The following is a 26,497-nucleotide window of genomic DNA, read 5'->3' as shown; positions in this document are numbered from 1 at the left end:
ACACAATCCTGAGGAGTGCCATTGTCACAGCAATTACTGATTCAAGCACAGGACTACAAACACAGGGAGACTAACGCCGTTTCTCAATATGCCTTCTTGTCTGTGCTTGTGGACTTGTGAAACGTCATCAGTCGCGGCCCAAGTACCATCCCAATACACAAGTTTGCATTTTGGCAAGAACGGTTAAAAATCCCGGATGTGTTCTTGACACTCCCATTTTACCAAGGATGCATCGGTTGGTAACTTGACGGCAGAAATATCCCATCATTCATTTCGGCATTCGAGGAAGGAGCGGGAAGCAGAGAGAGGCAGGTCAATTTTAATATTACCGGTGTTTTTTCCCGCCATTGGCTAGTGATGTACACAAACAAACAACAGAAGCAGAATTAAAATGAGACAGGTGTTGCTTTATTGTTATGAATATATACATTACATTGTAGTGTATGTAGAGCAATCCCTTAAACTGAGGGTAGGCTTGGTCGATAAAGCCTAGATGTTATCGTCAATAATTCTCGTTTTGTTTGGGCACTGCAGACGGCGTCTGTTCGGGGGTACTATTGCGCAATACCAGCAAGAACACATCGTCTCAAACTATCAGCTGCATTCAGTGTGCTCGTCACCTCGTGAGTTCGTTCTTCCAAGAACAACTGAGCTTTCTTCCCAAGAACACAAGTCCGTTCTTTGCATTCTTGGTTTTGAGAAACACCCTAAATTGGGAAGCAAACAAGGAGGGCAACAAGAAAAGCAGGTGGGACAAATTAACCAATAATCAGATAACAAGATGGGGCTGGACAATAGACAGGGGGAACACATGGCACAAAGAAACACATGACAAGCCATGTGCTCACAACAGTTTTTAAAGACCCTTTTCATTTTCCAGATCACTGCAGTGAAACAAATGCATTCTTAAAATTCTTTATACTTCTATATTATGTTACCTTTTCAACTATTCATCCACACCATAGTGAGACATTTTAGTGGTGGAGTTGAAGTTGCCAGAGTGTCGTTTGCTATAGAGTGCATGCGTCAGAAGGACAGAAGTCGTGCTGTGTTGTGTTGAAAGATTTGAAACCCAGTGGACACTACTTGAATAGCTGAGAACCATTTTGTCTAAACAGATAAAAACTTTGGTCTCTTACGTGTCCCTGTGTTTTTGCCCCTGAAGGTTAGCAAACTAAATTGGAAGAGACAGAATCAGAGGAAGGGGTCAAAAGAGAGACACATTAAGACAATTTTACAACGGTAACAGTGAGTAAAAGTGGTGGACATTGAGGACTGTTTTTATTCATTGTCACAAAAATACTACTAGTTGAGAGGAATGCAAATGAGAGTGGTGTCAATGTGCATTTTCTTCTGAATGTTAACAGGAACCTCAATGTCAAACACTTAAAAGCGTCTTCTTGGTCCTCCATTGGGAAGCTGAGTCATCCTACACTTTCTTTTGATCTGTATGATCGCACACACATTAGTTGAATAACTAACAAGATTTTATGCTTTATGATTTTGTCCTCAAACAGTGTTTGTTCTATTTGCTGGTATTTTGTTTTAATGGAAGAAAATGACGCATTCAAGAATTATACCAACCTACAGTGATGCCATATTTTAAGATGCTTAAATGTGTGCAAATTTAAAACATTAATTTAGTTTTATATTCATGTAGTTTAGTAACGGTATAATTTATAATAACTGCACAGACAAATGAGAATTGTCATTGAGACAATTACATGCATAGTGGTTTACATAATACATTTTGTTTCAAAGTAACTTTACAGAAAATAGCCTTTTTAAGCCAAAAATCAAACCAAATGTTTAATTATAATGCTGATTAATTTATAATGTTGATTTCTTATTTTGTATATTCATTTTATTTGTTCTATCATTTTAAATAGTTTATTTATTCCTTATTTTATAACAGAAATTACTGATATTGCCCTTCATTATGCATATTGATCTGCAATGCCTCGACATATTGACACCAAACTTTGTACTTTATCATTTTCACCTCACTGACCACACTACATCAATTTCGTAACTGCGCCAGCTACTGGTCGAAAGTGATAATCCATTAAATCATACTTTTAGTTAATGTGAATGATTTTTAGTCATTTTACCAAAATTTTCTTAAAATGTCTTTAATTGCTTCTTGCAGCAGTTGATCTGCCACTCCTACCCATGATGGCATCTGTTGCCGCTTCTTGCGTTTGGCCCCGGTAATGGCTACTTGCAGCTATATTTATAATAAAGTTTATCAACTCTGCACCTGAGTCCTTGCTCTTTTCACCATCCCCACACCTGACAGTCGAGTTTATAAAAAAATAAGCTTCCCCTCTTTGAAAGACCAGCAGCCGCCGCTGTCACAGACAAATAACTAAATAACACACAAAGTTATGGTTTGACTTTGGCAGACATGGAATATAGTGCGTTCCATGGACAATGACATATTTGAAAGCTTTTTGGAGCAACATCCAGCCACTGGTCACCATCTGGTTTTGGCAGAGTAAATAGCAGAGATATAGCCTAAGGATAGTATGTACTATTTCCATGGGATGAATATATCTGAAATGTAGCATCTACCAGTTCTTTAAACATGTCTTAGCAAGCCTCCATTTGCAGGCTAAATGATGCCAAGTTGTTCTACAGAGATCTGGGTAAGATATCGTTGAGCCTTTATTACCATAAATTGGATAGAAAAGTTTCAGACTGTGTTTTAAGTTCTATCTAAATTAGCATGAAGAGAATAACTCAGCTCACTCGAGTGTAGATGTGCTCAGTCTAGCTCTGGAGAGTGGAGCTTATATCAGTCAAAAGGCGGCATCAATGCTCAGAGATGGAGGATTAGAAACATGCAGACCCAGGGCATTCTGTAAGCCTGATAAATCTCATAGAATATATGATCTTCTTACACAGGCCAAGGGTGCACACACATGTGAGTATTTTCTTGTGAGTGAATCTTTGTCTCTGTATACTTTTTGTTTGTGGCCCCTGGTCCAAACTAAAAATATAGAAATGTTGTTGCATTATATGACAAAATATTTGTAGAACTAATCACTATACCTTTATTTATTATTTTTTTTCTTTCTTTAAAGTAAGTAACCTATTTGGACACTTTCTGATTGTTACACATTTGTAGTGAATCTAGTGAGGAAACTCGTGTTAAGGAGTTAATTCGTCCATGGTTAAAAGAAAAGGTGGGATGCATCCATACAACTAGCCTGATTAAATACCTAATTAAAGAACCAAACAGAGAAGTATTAAACTGTAGTGTGTAGCAGACAGGGGAGGTCCATGCATCACAAGCTATGCCACACTTTCCGCTTTGTTCAGTGATCCAAGTAAGTTGTCATTGCAGAGTTGATAATTGCTGTCTCTGAATTAAGCTGAGACCGCACATTATCAGCATTTCTAACATCGAATGACAACGCATTCTCACCCCAAGGCGTCACCTTTGACCATGCTTCAATATTTGACGTTTTAGGCGCCCTTTAGCGTCATTTACATGACGCGATCCTACGGCGTCATCTAACTGACGCTAAAGGAAAGCGTCAGTTAGAGGACGCGGTTAGGTTTAGGTGTGGGGTGGGGGTAGGGTACACGCGATCCTAGGGCGTCATCTTACTGACGCTAAAGGGCGCCTAAAGCGTCAGATATTGAAGCATGTCCAAATGCTTCCCAAGGCGTCAGTTAAGTGACGCCTTGGGGGTGAGAATGGGCTGCGAATGAGTGTTCAAGTTTTCCACGAGACTGTAGGGGCGCAACATCCTGTCCCACGCAAAAAAATTAAGCTCTGAATGTGGATTCCTCTGATTGATTCAGAATTGTTAAAAAAAAATTGTTCCCCCAGCTCTTACTGATTTTATGAAGAGGTAGATTTATGCTTTAATATCGACCGTATCTTCTGATTGGTGAAAAGAAACACAATTACATGTTAAATAGCAAATTCTGCCCGACAGAACATTTATAACGAATGTGTAATTTAATGGTGATAAATATGGACCTATTACATTCCAGTTACTTTTTCAACAAGTACAATTACTAAGCCTGGGCTACATCTTCTTATCTTATAATCTTACCCATACTGGCAACATTGTGAGTCGATAAAATAATTGTTTTGAAATTACATGCGGGCACATGGGGTTGCAGTTACATTACAAAACAATTTTTGAAATTACTAAAATATTACGAATAACTATAACTGGAATGTTCGTGGTTATCTTATCTATTTATCTATTTGATGTAATGAAATTATGAGCATGCATCATCTTACATTGTCAATTAGCAATTACCAAAAAAGAATTAAGTAACTGGTACAGTGTGTGTAAGTGGTTGGGACTATTTTTCAGTAGTCACTATCATATTTCTATTTTATAACAGTGACCTTGGTTAAATTTACTACAATGACTCCGAGACCTTGACAACACCTTGAATGATTACCATATGTTTGTAGGTCATACATGTGGTCTTCATACAACAATGCTTTGGTGAAACTCAACTCAGATGTACAAAAATCCAGAGAGGTCACATGCACGATGAGATCAATCATGACTTCAATCTCTAAAAGTCTTAGACTGGGTATGTTCCCATCTGATGCTGATCCATTTCCTGTTTGCTATATAAGCTTTGAGATCATTCCTTGACAGAAACATGGGGAAATCAGCTGTTTGAGAATGCATCAGAGAAAACAACAGCTACTCACTTAAGGATAATTCAGAGCATAAATTCAAAGTCAGACAGAAATGTATGATTGGTTTCACAAAAGATCTACATATGGTTCTAATGTGCTTGTGCTGAAAACATATGCCTCAAGTACATGATTGTACTAATCCAAGCATGAAAATCCATGTAGGAAATGCTTATTTTGTCTGTATTCCAACACTATTTCAATGAGATTATGACTAAAGGGCAATGCCACTGATAGGGAATAGAGAAAATAAGGGGTAAAACCAGCATGACAAGTCCTTTCAAAATAAGACTCTGACTCAGACACCCTTCAGAGGACTTAACCCATAAAAAAGTACACCAGTTCAGATGCACAATTATATTTAATGCTGCATATATTTGGTGCAGGGGTTTTCACAATGTGTGATTGGGGATACAGTATGTGCATAATTTAAGATTTTGTTTTTGTCAAAAGGTTCTCACTTTTTGTAACAACAGGACGGTGAATGATGACATTACACAATTTAAAATTTGCTGTGAACTATCCCAAACTAACTTTATAACTATATTTTGCATTTGATGACAGGCTATGTGCCTGCATACTAATTTGCAGTCTTTTTTTTTTTTTTGACAATTGTTACTTGTAATGAATTGTATCCCGACCAAATGTTTTTCCCTGACTATGTTCCTCCTGCAGTGTAAAATTATGTTGTCATTTTTCATCAGAAATGCTTTCATGCTTATATATAATTGTACAGGTTTTATTTTTTGATTCATTTTTTTTTCTTTAAAACTCAACTAATAGATGGCTGTTTACACCCAGCTGTGTGTATAATACATGACATTGATTTTAAAGAACAAACCAGCCTCTCAAGATCATAGTTATTGTTCCTGTCATGAACAGCAAGACAAAAATCAAAATATTTCTGAGACATTCAACCAGGAAAACATGTCATTTTTGAATATGACATAATTAGAATCTTAATTACAGCCTGTTAGATGTGGAGACTTGTGGTGAAGTGAAAACCACTGAGATCTTATAATAAATAAAAAAGTCCTCACTCTCATGTTAAAGGCTTGACAGAGTTGATATTACAAGGTATTACATCAGTCTCGGACAGGGCGTTCACTCACAAGAAATCAAACAACAGAGATTAGATTAAAGATCCCTTGTCTGTTTTATACCACCTAAAATGATCCTTGTTTTCGTAATCCCATACCTTGAAAATTTAGTCAAGATAGGATAGTCTGAACAGCGTCTAATTTAGTGCTCAATAGACATTTAGAATGACAGTGCGTTCTGTGTTGTCTTGAAGTTTGTATCGCAACATTTATAAGTGTTGACATGGTCTATTGTCTCACCTTTTTTGCAGTATTTCCTAAAAGCCTCTCGCACTATTACCCCTTCTCCACCAACAGGGTGCCAATGCTCTCAAACCGGGAACTGCAATGATGAGTGGCTGGAAGAATGGGATAATGCAAGTAAATTTTTCAGAACAACAACAGCTCAAAACAAAACGTGTTTCAGTTTAAACTAGGCAAGTGCCTGATGTTGCACAGGTAGTTAGACAACCCTTTTTTTATCTTTTTTTTTTTTCAAATCACACTACAACACTCCAGTCACTTGACTTTCCCTGTCTGTCATAGAGTAATTTACAAATTTTTATTTACATATTTCATCTAAGTCAATAGATTTTCTTTTCTTAACCCATACTACTAGGCCTAATATTACAGTGATATACTTTGACATATTTACGAGTGGCATTTATTTCATAGGAAAAATGCAAAATCAGAATGGAATATAACTGCAATGCGCCATGTTTGTGGGTAGGTTATGTAGTAACCGAGGACAAATGCCTTGGAGCACATGGCCGAACTAGCTCTGTAGGCTCTCGAAAGTAAGATGATAGTATTTCATGCTGAGAATACTAGCACCCTGCAGCAAGAGATATATTGTACTGCCATATAGCTTAAAAGTGTACTACTGAGTGAGAAAAAAGCTTACTATTTCTGTAGAATACCAACTTGTGCCATGCTTAGTAGGATGGGAATGTAGCACATAAAACCATGTGTTGTAGAGATCACCCATATTATATATATATATTTAATTTTCACTAGTGAACAGATATTGTGAGACTGGCAATTATACTGAGACTTTTAGCTTGAATGATTCATAGAGATAATCTGCAGTTCTCCAGAGAAATGAAAAAAGAGTGCTGTGACATCCATGTTCCGCATTCTCTAAATATGGTAATATTGGTGATGCCTCTTATTTACTTTTGAAGATATTTGTGGGGACAGAGCTTGTTCTTTACCATACACTCTAAAAAATGGTGCTAAATAGAACTAAAAGTGGTTTATGGGCTTGTAATCATAGGGGAACCACTTTACTTATCTTTGTCATGTGGTGCTATGTAGAACCATAAGAGGTGCCGAGCACGTTAGCCACCACTTAAGAACCACTGAAGAACCGCTAAAGAACCAAACTGGGGTTACAGGTCCTTTAAATGGTAGTGGTGCTATATAGCACCATGACCACCGCAAAGAACCCCTGAAGAACCGCTGAAGAACCTTTTTTTTTTTTAGTGCATATTGGCGCTTTTAATTAAATAATGTCAGTCACTTTTATCTAAAACGACTTTGCTTTGACATAAACACTTGGGAAGTGTAACTGAAGTGTAACATAAACTGAACGTAAACAACCTTTATGGTCACTATGAGATGTTCAGGTAAAAAAGTTACTGTGCTGAGACATCCTGTGCTGAGACATCCAGCAATTGTGAAGTTTTATTCCTGCACACACACACTTGAAAGCACCTCCTCCATGCCGGCTGTTCTCTTTTAGGGCCAGCACTCCACAAACTCCAGACCAGCAACGGAATGTCTCAACACTGGCAGGATCAAAAGCACCAACCGGCTCCCTCACGTCACCTGACCGGAATCCAATTAAACCTTTATGGGGGGGAGATCAGAGTGAAACAGTGTGTCTGTGTGAGTGCATAAGGAGGTGCCATGGTGGGGGTGACCGAATGATCTTGCTTTTTGATAAATGGTCAGAGGGGGAGTGGGGCACACACACACAAACACACACACGCACACAGGGACCTGATGCCTCTCATTCACAGAGCCCCCAGGGCAAATGCTTAAGCTTAATGAACATCAGGTGCTCTTATTTTAGCAACATGCCACAGTCCAGCTATAAAAATTCAAACAAAAAGGTCAGTATAGCTACTCACTTTATACAATCAAAATGTTTCATACTCAAATTAGCCAAATAACTTAACTATTGAAAAGACTAAAAAGTCTATTTGAGTGGTAAAATGCTCTATTTTATTGATCCAAATGTAATGGATCACCACCACAGACAGCTGAAGTCTGAAGTTGCAAAGTTCAATTAGGCTGATAATTCAATAAACAGCCTTCAATGTCAGTGCGAAACGTCAAAGCGTACGGTAGAGGTGAGATCACTGAATCAAATGATCGACTCCATGGGGAGAGAGCAGTGACGTCACATCGGCGGAAAGCCAGCCAGGCATCCCGGAGTATCCGCGCGCCTCCTCCACTGCCCGAGCGCACGAGCTCTGAGTGGGTATTGTAGAAATCTGTGCATAGTCTCTGCACGCGTGGCTGCATGGAATCCTGCTCACGGGGATTTCGGATGTGCGAGGAAATGTAGGGAATACAACACCACGACCCGGATTTATTACGAGTTTTGACTGAATCTCCATGCGAAGAAATGCTCACATACTCCTTTTGCCAACACGTCCTGGAGATCATTTAGACTTTGGAGCGGCAGCTTTTGCCCGCTGAATCTGGTGAGGCTCTTTCACAATAGCTTTTCAACTTTGCCAAATGCAACTACTTGTTTAAATAAATGCATTAGGCTACAGAAAAAGACAAATCAGTAGTTATTACTCAACTGTTACTACAACCGTACTCGTTTATGTGTGCTACTTTACCCGCAATAAATATAATAGTTATTATTGACATACGCTTAGTAATAAATGGTCATGCAGAGGCAATGGGCGCATGCACGCAACTTGATGTAAGCATTATAAAGTGAGTTGCACAGATAGAGCCGGAGCCTCGTGGATCGCTCGCGCGCGGGCACAGCAGTGAGACAGCGCCATCATTCGCGAGCAACAGAGTGCATGTGCCGTGCTAGAGCCACGCTTTAGAAAGATTTTCCGTCTGTCACTGCAACTTTTCCCCAGTTCCCATATGGCATGGAACGTTGCTTTTCATTTTGAGAGTTTCTGTTTATTAAATTCACCTAAACATGTAGAAGGTCCGTATTCGTCACGATTTCAGTCGATTTCAATACCATGGAACTTCGAATTCGATTCGAGACACCATGCAAAGATGAACAATAACTTCTTAATTTGCTTCAAGATTGCATGAGTCTATAGACAAGCAATCAGTAAAAAATAATAAAACAAGAACAATGACAAGCAGCTCAAATACAGACAATAAAACAAAGATGGATTGTTTGTTGAGATGAAATTGTTCAGATTATCAATTATCTAGTAAGTAAAAAAATAGGCTAATATATCCTCCTCAATATGAATTATAGGTTAAGCCTATACTTATTAAATCATTAGCATAAATCACAGTAGGACATTTCACTTGGTTAATTTTAACAACTATAATACGGCCTATTCCGTATCTGATATTTTGACGCATTCGATCCTCTTTCCCCGCAATTCTGTTTACATTAATAATGACCAAATGACCACGTACAAAAACGTACAATTGAGACTGCTTTTCATGGAGCGCGCGCAAAGCAGTTGTATGTGTGTCAGAAAACGTAACTGTTGAAACATTGGCATTTATATCTTTTTAATTTTGCTATCAACTTGGTTGGCTACAGGTTTAATTGTAACCAATATCTCAAATGCTGATATCCAAAGAGATAATTCCATTGCTTTGTTCCAAAAAGCGTATGACGCGGCATATTTCTTCATTAGAGAGGTTTGGCACATAAAATGAAACATCAAAGACTTCTCCCGTCCCACTGTGAGAGGAAAGCAACGGCCGTTTCATCTTCATGCCAATAGGAAGTAGATCCGTGCGCTGTGAGAGGAGCGCGGAGAAATACTAAGAGCTCTTTGTGTGTGTGGGTGTGTGTGTGCGCGCGTGTGTGGGTCGGATAGTGAGCGAGCAGAGAGAGCCGCTGAGAGTGAGCGTCGGTACCATGCAGATACTTGAAACTTACAAACTTCATGAAAAGCCACCAAACAAAGGACGTTAGTTCTGGAATAGGTATGTACGTCTCTTGGGACGTTTTAAATTTGAGGGAGGACTTCTTGGACGTATTCTGGTGTTGTGCTATTTTCAGATATGCTTAAAAGTTTCTGTCAGCTCGCGGTGTAAGTGCCGTTTGGAGTCCCCCATGCTCTCCGTTGTGGAAGTAGGGCAGCTTTGAAGTTGACCGTTGCTTGGAAAATCTGTTGGAATACTCAATGTGTTCAAATTGAGTTGAATTATTTAAGATAAGCAGTCCAGGGTGACCAGATAATTGTCTTCTAATGGAAACAGTTCATACTGGCCAGCGCATGGAGGCACCAGTGTGGCGACGACGTGAAATGAATAGGAACTGTCGGATTGGGGGGGATGGGGATTTACTTTAACAACGGAGCAGAAGCCTGTCTTTTGTTACTTTAGTATTTTGTTTCCATTCGGCTAAACTCCCTTACGTATATTGAGGAGAGTTAGCCTACCACTGAGGTAGGCTAACTCCTGTGAAAACATTCAAATCGTATGTTGGTTATTGTGCTAACAGCAAACGATATGTGATTCTTTGATGTCGCTGAGAAAGTTCAGATAACGTTACATTTCATTTCTGAACCAAACGTCACGTTAACGGCTGTGAGTCTCTTGCTGTAATATGCGCTCGAGGGCAACAATAGTCGCAAGGACACCTGAAAATCTCGAATAAACTCTCACGGAGTGTGTCGTCCTCTGTTGTGAATTGCTTTACACACAAAAACACTTATTTAACGTTAAAAGTAATGTTCGACATTTCTACATTGCTCTGTGTTACCTCGGATCTAATGTGCTAGGCAAGGTGATCCGAATGTAACGTTATAGCCAAACGTTACGTATTATCAGTAAATTTAATGTGAGTAGAAACGAAAGCTGCAACTTTTTATATATATATATATATATATATATATATATATATAAATTGTTAGATATCAATATGCTACTTTATATATATATATATATATATATATATATATATATATATATATATATATATATATGAAGAGTTCAGATGCAAAAGCCTCTAAATGCCATTTGAAATTTTCTTCTTTAATGATTTTTATCAAACTTATATATTTAAGTTCAGTAATTTCACTTAAATAACAATTAATAGGTAATTATCATTGCAATTTAAGTGAAATTACTGAACTTAAATATACAAGTTTGATAAAAATCATCATTAAAGAAGAAAATTTCAAATGGCATTTAGAGGCTTTTGCATCTGAACTCTTCATATATATATATATATATATATATATTGTTAGATATGCATGCTACTTTGCGGATGTGCAGCATATCAGAAAAAAATACATTTAACAATCTTAAGAATACTACTTATAACCACCATAATAAGGACGCTTACTCTTACCAGGTGATGGTTTTGTATTTATGCAGTTTTTCATATTCATCTGTATAAATTGTTTGTTTTTCTTCCTATTGAATCTCTCTTTAAACTCATTGTTCTTAGCTGAAGAAGATATATGGCAGGAGGCAGTGAGAATAATGTGTAATTTATTCAGAAAGTAGTGAAATGTGACATTATACACAAAAGACACTTCCATGCTCACAACAATTCATCATTTGGCCTATCTGCTGTCATGGTGTCTATGGTGATGTTCGAAATATAGACAAATAGTCATTGCCTGTCTCTAAGGATGCTGATGCACTAATCATATTTGTTGTTTTAAGTGATGTTAAATAGCATAAACAGCTATTTAAAAGTTGTCTGTCAGTTTCTTGTGCGGTGTGTAAACTATATCTGCTGCAACCCATGAATGAATAACTTCTTAATGAATATTTAAGAGGTCTTTAGATTTGAAATCTTCAGATGAAAGACCAAACCATGTGAATGTGCCTGAGATGTAAATCGATTAAAACTGAAACTGTATTATCTCTTAACTATTTCTCTTTATTCTCCACAGTTTCAGTGAGGAGTGCTCTGCAAACATGCAGAATCACGTGACTGTACTGCTGGTGGTTCTGCTGCTCCTGTGCGGCTGCACTGGGAACCAAAGCCTCGACACTGCGTCCGTTCCTCTGTTTACCCAGTCTGTTTACAATGCTACCATTTATGAGAACTCTGCTGCTAAGACCTATGTGGAAAATCCTGTCAAAATGGGAATCTACATCACAGACCCAACCTGGGAAATACGGTACAAAATCGTGTCAGGAGACAACGAAAACCTGTTCAAAGCTGAGGACTATCAATTGGGAGACTTTAGTTTTTTGCGAATAAGGACCAAAGGAGGTAGCAGTGCCATTCTTAACCGGGAGGTTAGAGACCACTATATTCTCACAGTCAAAGCCATGGAAAAGAATTCAAATGCTGAGGCTCGAACACGAGTCAGGATTCAGGTACTGGACACAAATGACCTTCGGCCACTGTTCTCCCCGACTGCTTATAGCATATCTTTACCCGAAAACACACCTGTTCGCTCAAGCGTAGCCAAGGTGATGGCGACGGATGCAGATATCGGTACAAATGGAGAGTACTACTACAGTTTCAGAGAATGGACAGACATGTTTTCAGTCCATCCCACGAGTGGCGTAGTTACGCTAACAGGAAAGCTGGACTACTCTGAGACAAAGCAGTATGAGTTAGAGATTTTAGCTGTGGACAGAGGCATGAAGCTGTATGGTAGCAGTGGATTTAGCAGCATGGCTAAGTTAATGGTACAAGTGGAGCAGGCCAACGAGCATGCACCGGTCATCACTGCTGTAACCCTAGCACCCTCAGACACCGACAAGGATCCTACTTATGCTGTTGTGACTGTTGAAGACAATGACCAAGGTGCTAACGGTGAGATTGCATCTCTCAGTGTGGTTGCAGGCGACCCTCTTCAGCAGTTTAAAGCCATGCGGACAAGTCCTGGCAGTAAGGAATATAAAATCAAAGCAGTTAAGCAGGTTGACTGGGATAGTCAGCCCTTTGGATACAACCTAACACTGCAAGCCAAAGACAAAGGAAGTCCACCCCAGTTTTCATCTGCAAAGGTCATCCATGTCATGTCTCCCCACTTTAAAGTAGGGCCTCCTAAATTCAATCAAGCTATTTACAGAGTCAATGTGAGTGAATTTGCACCACTGCACACACCTGTTGTAATGGTAACAGCTGTGCCAAAGTATCCTCAACTCAAGTATGCATTTAGACACAAATTAGATAAAAATCCGTTTGCCATTAATGCAGATTCAGGGTTGATCACAACAGCTGGGCCCCTTCATGCAGACTCCATGAAAAAGTATGAATTAGAGGTTGTGACCAGTGAGAAAAAGGCAGTCACAAAAGTCATTATTGATGTGATCGATGTGAACAACAATGCCCCAGAATTCAAACAGACATCTTACAAAGCAAGTGTTGATGAAAATATGCCCATAGGTACTAGTGTGCTTACAGTGAAAGCCACTGATTTAGACACTGGGGAGAATGGATACGTCACTTACAGCATTGCCAATGTAAATCCCCAGCCATTTGTTATTGACTACTTCTCTGGTCTCATCAGTAGTTCAGAGATTTTGGATTATGAACTGATGCCGAGGATTTATACTTTGAAAGTGCGGGCGTCAGACTGGGGTTCCCCTTTTCGACGTGAGGTAGAAACCCAGGTAACGGTCACGCTTAACAACTTAAATGACAACAAGCCACTTTTTGAGAGTGTGGAATGTGACATAACTGTGCCGAGAGACCATGGTATTGGTGAGCAGATCACAACGGTGTCTGCTATTGATGCTGATGAGTTGCAGTTGGTGAGGTACAGAATAAAAGCTGGGAATGACTTGAATTATTTTGATATTAATCCAAACTCTGGCGTACTGTCTTTGAAGCAACCATTGAATGAGGGCGAGGCAGCAAAAGTGTCCTATCACAGCTTGCAGATCATAGCCAGTGATGGAGAACATGAAACTCAGCCCATGTTTTTGAACATTACGGTTGTTACGGCACGCAAACCGGTCCAAGTGAAATGTATTGATACTGGAGTTGCCAGCATGCTGGCAGAAAAGCTCCTGCAAGGAAGCAAGATCCACAGCCAAATTGAACCCGAAGACCACTTCCAGGACTTTCACTCTGTGAACCGCCTTGTGCCCCAGTTTGCTGAGACTTTTCCCAGTGTGATTGAGGTCAAAGAAGACTTGCCTGTTGGGGCCAGGATTGTCCATCTTAGTGCCTCGGATTCTGACAGCGGTTTTAATGGGAAGCTGGTTTACGTTATCTCTGGGGGTGACGCTGAGAGTCGTTTTGTCATTGACATGGACAGTGGATGGCTCAAAGTATATACTCCTCTTGATAGAGAAACAACTGATCACTATACGTTGAACATTACCGTGTATGACCTTGGGATTCCCCAGAAGTCATCTTCACGTCTGCTGGATGTAAAGATCCTGGATGCTAATGACAACAGCCCACAGTTTTTACAGGACGCCTACTCCGTGGATATCAGCGAGAGCACTACAGTCGGCACAGAGATCATTCAAGTGGAAGCAAAAGATAAAGATCTTGGGGATAATGGCGTGGTCAGATACTCTATATTGGCAGACACAGATCAATTTGCTATTGATACTGAAACCGGGATCATTACGGTGAAAAAGCCTCTAGACCGTGAGGTGCAACCCAGTTTTGTACTCAAGATAGCAGCTCATGACCAGGCCGCTGATGAACCTCAACTTGTCTCAACCGTATTGCTTAAAATCACACTGGAGGATGTAAATGACAATCCTCCAAAATTTATTCCCCCAAACTATCAGGTGAGAGTACGTGAGGATCTACCCATCGGTACCGTTATAATGTGGCTGGAGGCTCACGACCCTGATGTTGGGTCGTCAAGCCAGGTTCGATACAGCCTCATTGACAATGGGGACGGAAAGTTTGAAGTAGACAAATTGAGTGGTGCCGTACGAATCGTACAGAATCTGGATTACGAGAAAAAGCAAGTGTACAGTCTCACAGCAAGGGCGAAGGACAAAGGCAAGCCGATATCTTTGTCCTCGAGTTGTCACATTGAGGTGGAGGTTGTGGATGTGAACGAGAATCTGTACAGACCATTGTTCCCATCATTTGTGGATAAGGGATTTATCAAAGAGGATGTGCCTATTGGAACATCGGTGATGAAAATCACAGCTCAGGATGAGGATAAAGAAAGAGACGGAGAAATCCGTTACTCCATTCGGGATGGGTCGGGTCTGGGGATCTTTACTATTGACGAAGAAACTGGTAAGTTATCTTCCTTTCCCTTTTATCCATTCATGACTGGGGTGGGGTAGCGGGGGATGTTTTGTCAGGTCATGAATTATTCAAGAAACAAATCTCTGGTAATATGAACGGTGCAAATGTGAGAGGACTTGCTGTATGAAAGGTTTTTTTAGGGTTTACAGAAGGAGGGATTCATTTTATTTTGAGTGGCATCAGTTGGATACTTGCGCAGGTTGGTGGTAGCAGTTGGATGTCTTTGAGAGAGCTGATGAAGAGCATCCTGATTCTTTTCATTTTTCCACCGGAGGAGAGAGAATTGATGGCAGGAACAGATGGAGCAGCTGTCTCTTGGACCTGCTGTAGACATTCCACACTAGTTGCCGTGGTATTAAGAGGATTGCTGTCCCTCCCCGCCCCCTACTTCCATGCACACAATTTTTTTTTTACTTGATCCTTGATTTTTTTTCTTACTTTCTCTCGGTCTATTTTTCTTTTTAAATGAGACAATCAAGCACCGGCTATTTCTCATTTATAGACTATTTTGTTATGTAGGCCATAGGGTACTTAACGTGTATTAATATGAGCCGATGAGTGTTAGAGAATGGTGCTTTTTGAAGCAAACACATTTCCGTGGGCAAAAGTCAACATCTGGCCTCATTATCTTTATACAAAGAATGTATTAATACCTCTCTCAGCTGCCCTGACCACTCAAAGCACCTGTGCCAAAAGCTTAAAATAAGCAGTCTGGAATTCCAACGGTCTTTGACACTGAGCAACTTGGCCACCCAGTAAAAATGAAGGCCTAAAATACACAAAACTTACAAGACTCAAGATAAGTGTTTTTTTCTTTGATTAATGGATTTGTATGCTGAGCTAAATGATTTATGTACAAATAGACCAGTGAAACATCATGATGTTTTTTGCATATGCATCCAATCAAAATCTGGAATTAGAAATAAATGTATTTAGTCAGGTGAAGTCAAGTCACCTTCCTTTATAAAGTGTTTTTAACAGTATGGATTGTTTCAAAGCAGTTTTACAGTAATAATAGAAATTACCATTAGGTGCAAACGATAACCTGTTATCTCTGTGCAAACAAATTAATGAAAACATATTAACTTCTAAGGTATTTCTATAAAGCATATCTGCCTAAAAGGTCTTTACAGGGTGTTCTTGAATGGAAACAATACTTATGGAGCTATTCACACTCGGTGCGATCAATCTTGGTGCGACAAAGCGAAAAAAAACTTCTTCTAGTGTGTCTTTTTTTTCTTCTTCATTGTCCTGCATTAAAAGGACGTCCTTCCAATTAGATTTGAGCTTCAGATCATATGATATATAACCAATTAGATTTGAGCTTCAGTAATGAGCTTCAGTTTTTTTTTTTTGTTTTTTTTTTGGGTCTGGTGAGAGAATGCTTCAGTCTATATCGAACAAAGTAATTATAATTAAATTGTTATGTAGCTCGATGTTAAATTAAATGCTTTAATGCATCTGTTACTTAGCTACAATTATATTGTATGATGTAGTATTTGGTCAATTTTCATAAGGTCTCATAAGCATAATTTGTGTTTATGGTGTAGTGCTAAATTTTAAATAAATAATAATTGCAATAAATAAATGCAAGAGACATACATAAGGAAAAGTGCATTTATGAAAAATGCATTATTGTTCTGCACCACCTATCGTGCAGGCATGAATTAGCAGAAGCCAATCAATCGTTTTGTTGTTGTGAAAGCGTCGTTCGTTTGCGCTTCGCGTTAACGTGTTGTGCTCTGTGTGAAAGGGCCTTAATAAAGTAAATTCTCTTTTCTATCTCTTTTAAATGCCTTTTGAGAAATCTTGCTTTCTTGGGTGGTAAATTTAGCATGACAGGATGTGCTGGCATAGGTCTCCCCCCCCCCCCCCCACAACAAGACCATCTGTTGCCCATTGTGCCTGCCCAGTCTTATGGAGATTGGGGTTTGCTGCAGTTCCAATGGATGGAAGCTTATTTAAAGGTTTTTCCAAATTGATTTGGGTAGAGGAGATAAATGGTGTCTTGAGTTGAGGGGTGAATCAGAAAAAAAGCCTAGGAAGAACATGTAATGAGTTTGACACCACCACAGTCAACACTTTTGAACTTAAAAATACTTTGCAAGGCTCAGCGATAAGGATGGCTCATTGATCCGGGTCAGTGTGAGAGATTTTTGTGCCAATTAACAGAACTGTCGATTTTACATGAAAATTTGATATTCACTGATCTTGTAGGCCTCTTTCCTTTCTATCAGAAAAAAAAATCCTCTTGAGTTTCTTGGGTGCAGAATAATCTCCATATCAAAGTTCTAGTCTAATAATTACCGTAATGTTTCGTGCTAGTGAGTATTGTCCATTGAGAGTCTACTTAGCACCACCCCTAACTAGAGATGTGGGTCAGCAGGAGTCTCTGACCTTCTCCCCCTTTCTCTGACCCTCAAATTGATTCAATGGCAGCCATGCCATTGTGTTTTTCAGAGTACCATTGTTAAGGATCATAGCCAGGACTGGTAGCAAAGCAAATATGCCTGAGGTAATAGCAGCTCTCATGGGAATGGAAAGATTAGAAGAGGGATGGGTAGGAGGTGTTCAGATTTGAGGTCACTACATGAGGGATGAATATCATGTTTCAAGCAAGGAATCAATCTTTAAACTGAGGCCGAAGAGTATAGTAATAAAGAGTCATTTGTTGTGTTGCACTGAATGGATATTTTGAGAACATGGGGTCACCGTCGCTGGAGGGTATGGGTGCACCTTTAGTCATGTTTTATGAGAATGAACACCAAAAAAAAAAAAAACTGAGTCACATCTGGGCCCGATTTGGTGCTCTGGACTATATTTTCCATGTGTGTGTGTGTTGTTTACCCATTTAAACTCTACTTCTGTAGACCCCACAGGGGGCGAGGAATGTGCAAATTAAATGTTTTGTCGTTCATTTCTACCCCCAATTTGTTCGCCTCAGCCCTGTATGTTTGACTCCAGTAGTTTTGCCTCGTAGGAATTTGAGGCTTACATCATTTATATCCTGTTTTCCCATAAATGTATTTTTGTTTTGTCTGAGTGGAGCGAAAGCTCCTCTTAAAAAAACTCAGTTCTGAAAAACAGTATGAATTAAAATATTACTGTCACAATGAAACTGAATTACAACATGATTTGTTTGCTTTTAAACAGAATGGTTACTAGATTGTCTCTCTTTTTTTAACCAATAACAAAGCTAGATCTGTAGCTGTAGGGGGTTCTACTGTCTGTAGAACCTCCTGCAGTGTTTACATGTGTGATTCTCACAAACATGTCAAAGCAGAGGGCTACATTGGGCCCTGGTGAGACCTCAGTGTTCTAGCCTGCCTATTTCTGCCGCCAAGATGACACACAAAGCACCGATGCTCGAGTCATTGAGGTATGCTGCTAAATTGATTGAAGTCACCAGAGCTTCGCAAAGCATCCAGTGCCTTTATTTAATGAACCTCCCGTGCTAAAGGGGAATAAATAAAATTGGATAGCAAAATTGGAGTGCAAGAATATTTGACTTTGATATAAAATGAAATGCTAAGAACAAAGTCTTAGAAATAGAAGGTTGTTGATGCAGAGCTTTCTCTAAGGCCCTTTCACACAGCGCGTTGATCCCGGGAAATTGCCAGAATGCCTCCTGTGTAAACACAAACACGACCCAGGATTGATGCCGGGTTGGGAACCTAGTAACGTTGCCGTGTTCAGTCCCAAAACACGCGCTGTGTGAACAAAAGCCGTAATCAATGCCGTGTCGCAACGATGACGCTGATGAAGCAGCTAGTCAAAGGGAACATAATATGTTAGTTCATAATCGAATCAGCAAAAAAAAATGCATGGCTTCTCTCGAGAAAAGAGAAATCGCAGCTCATAAGCAAACTTAAGACGCTGCTGAGATTTTACGTCACATCAGATTTTTACGGGTGTGAACGCACGCTCTGAATCTAAAAATCACTGGCAGTTTAAATGAACCAAAATCAAACGAACCCGGGTCAAATCTCAGGTCACTTTATCCGTGTATTTTCTGGAATCTCTGTGTTGAAAGGGGCTCTAGTGTCCTTGTACTTGATAGACAGCATGTACACTGTAAAATGTAACAAGTTGACTTTACTTAGAAAAAGTGAGGAAACCGATTGCCTTAAATTTTCCAAGTAAAGTATTGTATTAATTTTTAGTTGGCGCAACTTAATAGCATTTGTATAGACAACTTGTAAATCAAGTATACTCAAGTAAAGTTGACTCAAAATTATTAGTTGTGTTAACTTCTTATTAGAGTTCACATTACTAGGAAAAAATTAGGAAACCGATTGCCTTAAAATTTTGAAGTAAGCTGAACTAAACAAATTAAGTTAAGACAAAAAGACAAAACTGAACTTGGGTAAAACATTATTTATTACTCATCAATTGTCCTTATGCACAACAGTGTACTAAACAATGTCATTCAGACACCCCAAACAGTTTTTTGTTAATGTAACAAACAATTTTAATCACAAAAACACATTGTTATTCTTGTTAACCCTAAAGTAATTCAAATGTGCAGTGCAAATGCAACTATGCAGGAAAATTGACACTTAAGTTGCAATGTAAAAATATTTTAAACAAAACCATTTAACAATACAACTGTTATAAAACAAGAAAAGCATTTTTAACCAAGGTTGACAAGTGACAATTTATAAATGTTTTGTGTATTTTAGAAATTTTGTACAACCACAAACTCAAAGGGTTAGTTCACCCAAAAATGAAAATTAAGTCATTAATTACTCACCCCCATGCTGTACCAACCCCGTAAGACCTTCGTTTATCTTCGGAACACAAATGAAGATATTTTTGATTAAATTTGAGAGCTGGATCACTACCACATAGGCTGCCTAAGGGATAGACACTTGACGGCCCAGAAAGTTATTGAAGAAAATGTTTAAATATTCCATGTGACAACAGTGGCTCAACTATAAGTTTATCAAACGACGAGAATACTTTTTGTGGGGAAATAAAACAAAAATATCGACTTTATTCGACTATTCCTTTTCTTCCTTCTGGGCCTGAAACAAGACTTAAAAAGATTTCTCGCACACATGCGTCATGGAAATCTCTTTATCTCTTGTTTCAGGCCTACAAGGAAGAAAAGGAATAGTTGAATAAAGTCATTATATTTGTTTGTTTTTTCGCACAAAAAGTATTTTCGTCGCTTGATAAACTTATACTTGAGCCACTGTAGTCATGGAATATTTAAACATTTTCTTCATTGACTTACTGGGCCCTCAAGTTTCGATCCCTTAGAGTGCCTATGTAGCAGTGATCTACCTCTCAAATTTAATCAAAAATATCTTCATTTGTGCTCCGAAGATGAACGAAGGTCTTACAGGGTTGGTACAGCATGGGGGTGAGTAATTAATGACTTAATTTTCATTTTTGGGTGAACTAACCCTTTAAAGGGATAGTAAAGGGATAGCCACTAAACTGAAAACTCTGTCATAATTTACTCTCCCACATCTCATAACAAACCTGTAAGTTTGGATATTCTTTGAAACACAAATACAAACATTTAAAATTAACCAGTTAAGCATTTTATGTCCTTCTATTGAAAGTCCAGATGATCCTAACTTAAAAGATATAAAGAGATTATTAAGATGTTATGATTTATTTTAAGACTAGACCCTTTCTCTTACGGGTTTGAAACAAGATGAGGGAGTGTAAATTATGACAGAATTTTCACATTTACTTACAGAACAACATTTACTTACATGAGCAGCATGTTTTCAGGTGACTGTAGTTTAGGCTTCAGGAATTTGTGTCCCAGAGAAAGAAACAGTCTCTGAATAAAATCAAAGGTGTTCTTGAGCTGTGGAGTGTACTTCGAATTAAACGCATACAGTATATTAGCCCAAAAAGTAGGCACATGGCATCCGGAAGTTTTTGAAGTTCATCCATAACAATGGCTCCTTCTAGGACAATTGCTGTGTGTGAAGCCTCTAAATGCAGTGCTTGTGATGAATCCTGAGTTTCTTCAGTCATCACAGTTATAATCCCAATGGAAATCTTGGGTGTGTTGCAATCACAGTCCTAATAAAAAAAAATACAGAAATATTAAAATTCTAGTTACATTACAAATAGGAAATCTCACAAATGTACATGTAACTTAAAGAATCAGGACCATTACCTTCTGTTCTATATACAACTCAACTAACAGGTAAACATTAAAGTATTGTATGAAAATTAGACATCAGAAAACAATGTACAGTGCAATGATGGCAGAACAAACACACAAGAAAATGTACAATTACATTTGAAGAGTTTGTGTCTGGTCTGTTTCTGGGATAGTTGAATGAAGAATAATTGAATGGCTATATGTGATGTATGTGTGGGGGATTAGTTTAGAGAGAAATATACAGAGAATGGTACTTGCCAATATTGTTTTGAAAAAGTCTGAGGTGTCTTCTCCAAAAATGAGGGGAAGTCCACAAAGAACTGCTGTGCGATTTGCAGTGATGTCAGTGCCCTGGAAAACCAAATTAAAATTTAAAATTAGTCCGAATAAACTACTTTAAAATGTGATGGCTGCTCTGAAAAAAAGTTTTATAACATAGAATTAAATTGTATGAAATAACAGTTACAAAATTTAGTTTAAGAAATAAGCATAGACAAGCTTACCACAAATTCAGAAAGTTTTTTTTCCAACTGCCAGAAATGGAGCTGTCTGTTGATCAAGTGCTGTAAAAAATTCTTGCTTGAGGTTTTTGCTTGTGATGCGAATAAACTCTGCATTGATCTGTAAAAGGAAAAAGAACAGTGTTATATCTATTATTAGGCTTTTGCTTACTGCGTTATAGGGATACTTGAAAATTGCCTTATTTACTCAATCTAGTATCCCAAATGTACCTCTATTCTTCAGATAAACGTAAAGGTATATATTTATGACTTAAATGAACACAAACAGTCTGTGTGAAGACATGGAAATGGTGTAGTTCTGGTGTAACTTCCATGTTTTATACGATAATGCTTCAATAGGAGAGCTCTATTTTCATAGGGGGAAAAAAACAGTACTTACATTTCCTTTGCATGTCTCATCTCACAAAGCAAGCTCTGCAAATGAAGAAAATAATATTAAAATACACACTTTTTTAATATACAGCTTTGTATTTTAATTTATAAATCAATAGTGTTCAAACATGTAAAGTGTGGGGTGGGCGATATATGGCAAAATATGATATTACAATTCTTTTCATGTTGGTTTTACTGTTTTGCATTACAGCCAAACAAATTTCCATATTTTCAAAAAACAAAGCTAAAAACAAAATAGAATAGCAGACATTTTAGGCCAAAATTAATGATAATAAAAAGCTTAGTAATTGTTTAATCTTTGTTAATAAAGAAATAGGAATAAAGATACACGTTACATATACACAACATAATATATAAATAAGATAAACCCTATACATTGGCTTGACATTATACATTAATAATTTATTCTTATTAAAGCCACTGTATTTAAGTGAGTGATTTTCAGTGACTTTTGTTTTATTAACATTAAAAGAATAGTTCTCCCAAAAAACAGTTGTATCATCATGTAATCTTCTGTTGCAAATTAAAAGTTATTTTGAAGAATGTGGGTAACCAAACAGTTGATTGTCCCCATTGACTTCCATATCATCCTATGGAAGTCTATGGGGTCATCAACTGTTTGGTTACACGCATTCTTCAAAATATCTTATTTTGTGTTCAGCACAAGAAAGAAATTAATAAAGGAACAAAATGAAATTTAGTTAATGATGACACATTTTAATTTTGGGGTGAACTATCCCTTTAAGAAAAGGGCGCATTATGCCGTTCATTATTAGACTGCTGTCGATTAAGACCTGCACGCTTCTGAAATACATAAACGCATCCGATTAAATTAAGTTCACTTTTACTTTAGACATAACCAACTGTGTTCATGAAAACATTGTGTATATTCCACAGTATTAGACGCGAAATATAAAGTTTAGTAATCAGGCACTGTGGTTGATGCACTCAGAAAATGACATGCGCCCATTTCAGAACAGCACGCAAATTAACCGTTTAAGCGGCAAGGCTTTAAAGCACAAGCAAATAATTAAAGCTTGTGAATTGCAGTGTCCCGTGAGTGTAACTCCCGTGTGTTAACATCTGATGTAAATGCACGTCGAGTTGTAACGTTACAGTATATGCCTATAGCCAATGTTGAGACTGTGGCGCCAGAACTGAAAATAATTTTTGCTATAGCACAACACTACTATATTTTTTCAAAACAGATTGTGGATAAATTAATCCCACACCCTTAATTTGAAGTAATCCAAAAGTTAAAATATATTAATTTTAGCATTGCTATATTTCTACATAATTATTGCAACATTAAAATATAAATCAGTAAAGTTTTTTCTAAGTCTACATTATACTCACAATAAAAACCATTAAAACATAAAAATGTTCCTTGATTGAAAGCATGGACCTAACGATTAGGCTACCGATTTGCAAATGCTAGACTGCTCATTTCGATTAGCACAATCCAACACAATCCAAGAATTTGATTAAAATAACACATCCAATGTTCATGTGTAACGCTAGTTTGTTTAATCTGTTTCATTTATTACACGGTCAATTGTGTATATTAAGCAATTCAGACATTAAAATAAGACATAAAAAGCACTGACTCACCTTTCCATGTGCTTTCCTCATCCGAAATAATGGTATTACGTTTTCAAATCGGCTCCACCTACTGGTAGAACTGCGCATGACCACTCGAAAATGTTCAACATACTTATTATTTTAAGTAGAGGTTAATAAAATCTTTTGAGTTTAATAACGTACCGTGCTAAAACGTTGTCCTTACTTTATCAAACTTAGTAAGGTCAACAAACTTATTCAAAATAAGTTTTATTCACTTAATGTTATTAGTAAGATCATCAGTTACATTTTACAGTGTACTCAACTGTCAATAATGGTTGGATAAGCAGTGTGTCCATATTTTAATTTGTCAGATGAGTATATATTATTTTATTTATTTAATGAACTGTAATGTATATGTAGATGTACTTGCAGTTGTATTGGCATCCTTTCACTTTAGTATAGAACACTTGATTATCCAATAAAAATAGTTTTAAAAAATGCATTAAAATTACGATAAAAACCCCAAAAAACTATATCATATCATCGGTACCTGTTCAGTGGGCTACCTAGTAAAACATCCTAGCAACCTCTCAGAACTTCATAAAAATCTAGTTTAAAAATAGGTTTCATCTTGAAGTAAGAATTATTGCATTGCTATCTTTAATGGGATCGGTTTTATATATATATTTTAAGAAGCAACTGGTGCAAAGGAGCTTGATTTTAAGGAGCTGTAACCCATTCTGAGGCCAATGACATTGTATGCTCAGTTAGGTTTAACTTTTCATTTTAGTCCCCTAGATATCACTTTATAAAACCATGCGTACTAGGACTTTTCTCACTTTTGTCCTGCGAATAGTACATTTCTGCTTTATTTTCAGATAAAGCATTCTGAGACACTGAGTAGTAGTCGCACATTTCAGACCAAAAAAGTTGTATGTTTGTTGAAAATCTCATGATGCCATGGTCATTAACTAGTTCTACCAGAAAGACTCGGGAGATAAGATACTGTACGATAAAACATTTTATTAACAGCCCAGCAAGCCATATATGCAATAAAGTTCTTTGGCGTAGGCCCCGTCCGTAACTCGCGATCCGAGGGTATGGATTCTGCATATCCTGCCTGAAGATGAAGGCAGGGGCGCAGCCGACCCCCACTTGGAGTTTTGGAAGGGACCGACCTGGTGGTGGTGGTGGTGGGAAAGAATGGAGCGAAGACCGTCTTGGTGGAGGTGGGGAGGATGGTGGTAAGTGAAGCGTCAGCATCTGCGAACTCAGACAAGTGCAAGTAAGGGTCTTTTATACTTCACGTATTAGAACGCGATTGGATAGATGAGAAGGTAATAATGACGTGACAATTGAGTCTTCCTGGCAGAACTTGCGCTACGCTTTCATTTGTGTTTTAAATTACATACTGTACACGTTTGTTTGTTTGTTTGGGTTAAATAAACTGTGCAAAATTCGGGTATTTGAAGTGAACTTCTTGTTGGAATTTTCACTGTGAACAGACTACTCACACTGTTTATACTATAAAATGGCATAGGATGGTGCATAAGTTTGTGAATTGGGGTGCAGCTACTCAGTCATCGGGATACAGACATACCTGCTTGAGCCAGACACCATTAGGTCAAAAAGTGGCCCATAATGCTGAGCATGCATCCATGTCTAATCCCCCTGACTCGCTGTTCAAAAATCTCGGTTTTTGCATGAAGCAGCAGAAAGCCAGTGGCTTTTCCCCCCATTGCTGTTGCTCATGTGATTGATGATCAGAAAATGTAGACTGACTTATGATATAACAATACTTTAGTAAGAAACAACCTTTACAACTTCTGGTTAAGATATTTCAGAGATTGATTACTCATTAGGCAAGGCCAAAAGCTTCAAACCCTGGCTCTAAATGTGTTTTAAACTGATGTACTTGATCCTTGATTTTATTAACATATCTGTTATCATCTTTCACTTATTTTAGTCCAAATGCTCTGGCAAGAATTCTTTTAGAAGACTACTCACAACCCTGCAATCTTTTTAGTTTGCTTAAAGGGGTGATGAACTGAGAAATCAAATTTTCCTTGAGCTTTTGACATCTAAGAGGTCATCATATTATAAGAATATCCTGTAAGTTTCAGAACTGAAAACGTCCTTGTTAGTCCAATAAAAGCTTTTATTGACACCAGCCTCTGAAAACGCCTCGTTTTTAAAAGTGGGAAACTATGACGTCGAAGGGGTTAAAACACCACCCCCGCAGAAGAAGATCAACACCTGCTTCAACACGGCCGATAGCCCCGCCCACCGATTCGCGCATTACACACATAGCTAAATATCATAGATGCCTACCTCGTGATGACAAACCGGATCGAGCTACCGAGCAATACAAATATTGTGCAGTGCCTGGTTGTGGAAGACAGTCGCTGCATAAGCTTCCTCTGGATTCCAATAGGACTTCATGGATAAACTTTATTTTTAATGACGTTCCAGCTGATGAGGGTAAAACATCGTCGTCTGTTCGCTTCACTTCACTGAGGATTTTTTTATAAACAAGACTGGATTTGCAGACGATTAAGAGTAAAGAACGTGCTGTGCCGTCTATATTGGATCTGACAGGAATTGTGCAACACACGGACTCTTGGTTAAACATGTATGGGCGAATCCGGTTGCCATTTGACAACATTGGACATTTTCCCCCACGTACACCGACGGGTGAGTTAAACTCATTATAATATGCAAAACTGTTATCCACTCACAGCAGTGGGC

At 38.2% G+C, this 26,497-nt stretch overlaps 1 protein-coding gene and 1 long non-coding RNA gene across 8 annotated transcripts in view; one reads left to right on the top strand and one right to left on the bottom strand.

The window, feature by feature from the left end:
* The first annotated feature begins 8,228 nt into the window (after positions 1–8,228).
* Positions 8,229–26,497, top strand: part of fat1a (FAT atypical cadherin 1a) — a 101,742-nt gene continuing 83,473 nt past the window's right edge. For 3 of the 7 annotated variants that reach the window (XR_016168903.1, XR_016168902.1, XR_016168901.1), the window contains exons 1-2: positions 9,762–9,918; positions 11,844–15,127. Coding sequence is in view for 4 of the 7 variants with exons in the window: in XM_089132404.1 (XP_088988530.1) it covers positions 11,869–15,127 (3,259 nt within the window). In the remaining 3 variants the exon portion in view is untranslated. Of the gene's footprint in view, positions 8,472–9,761; positions 9,919–11,843; positions 15,128–26,497 lie in introns of those variants that run through there. The other 4 variants (XM_039685418.2, XM_089132403.1, XM_089132406.1 and 1 more) reach the window with 2 other exon arrangements.
* Positions 20,576–23,917, bottom strand: LOC148978749 (uncharacterized). Its single transcript, XR_016169032.1, has 5 exons — positions 23,798–23,917; positions 22,173–22,207; positions 21,776–21,893; positions 21,531–21,623; positions 20,576–21,187 (listed from the first exon to the last, which is right to left on the bottom strand). It is a non-coding gene; the product is annotated as an uncharacterized LOC148978749 (long non-coding RNA).

The sequence above is a fragment of the Pimephales promelas genome, chromosome 6 (assembly GCF_988280905.1).
Source record: "Pimephales promelas chromosome 6, fPimPro1.hap1.1, whole genome shotgun sequence".
Lineage (NCBI taxonomy): Eukaryota > Metazoa > Chordata > Actinopteri > Cypriniformes > Leuciscidae > Pimephales > Pimephales promelas.
Note: the sequence above shows the minus strand (reverse complement) of the source record. Positions and strands in the feature narration are given on the sequence as shown.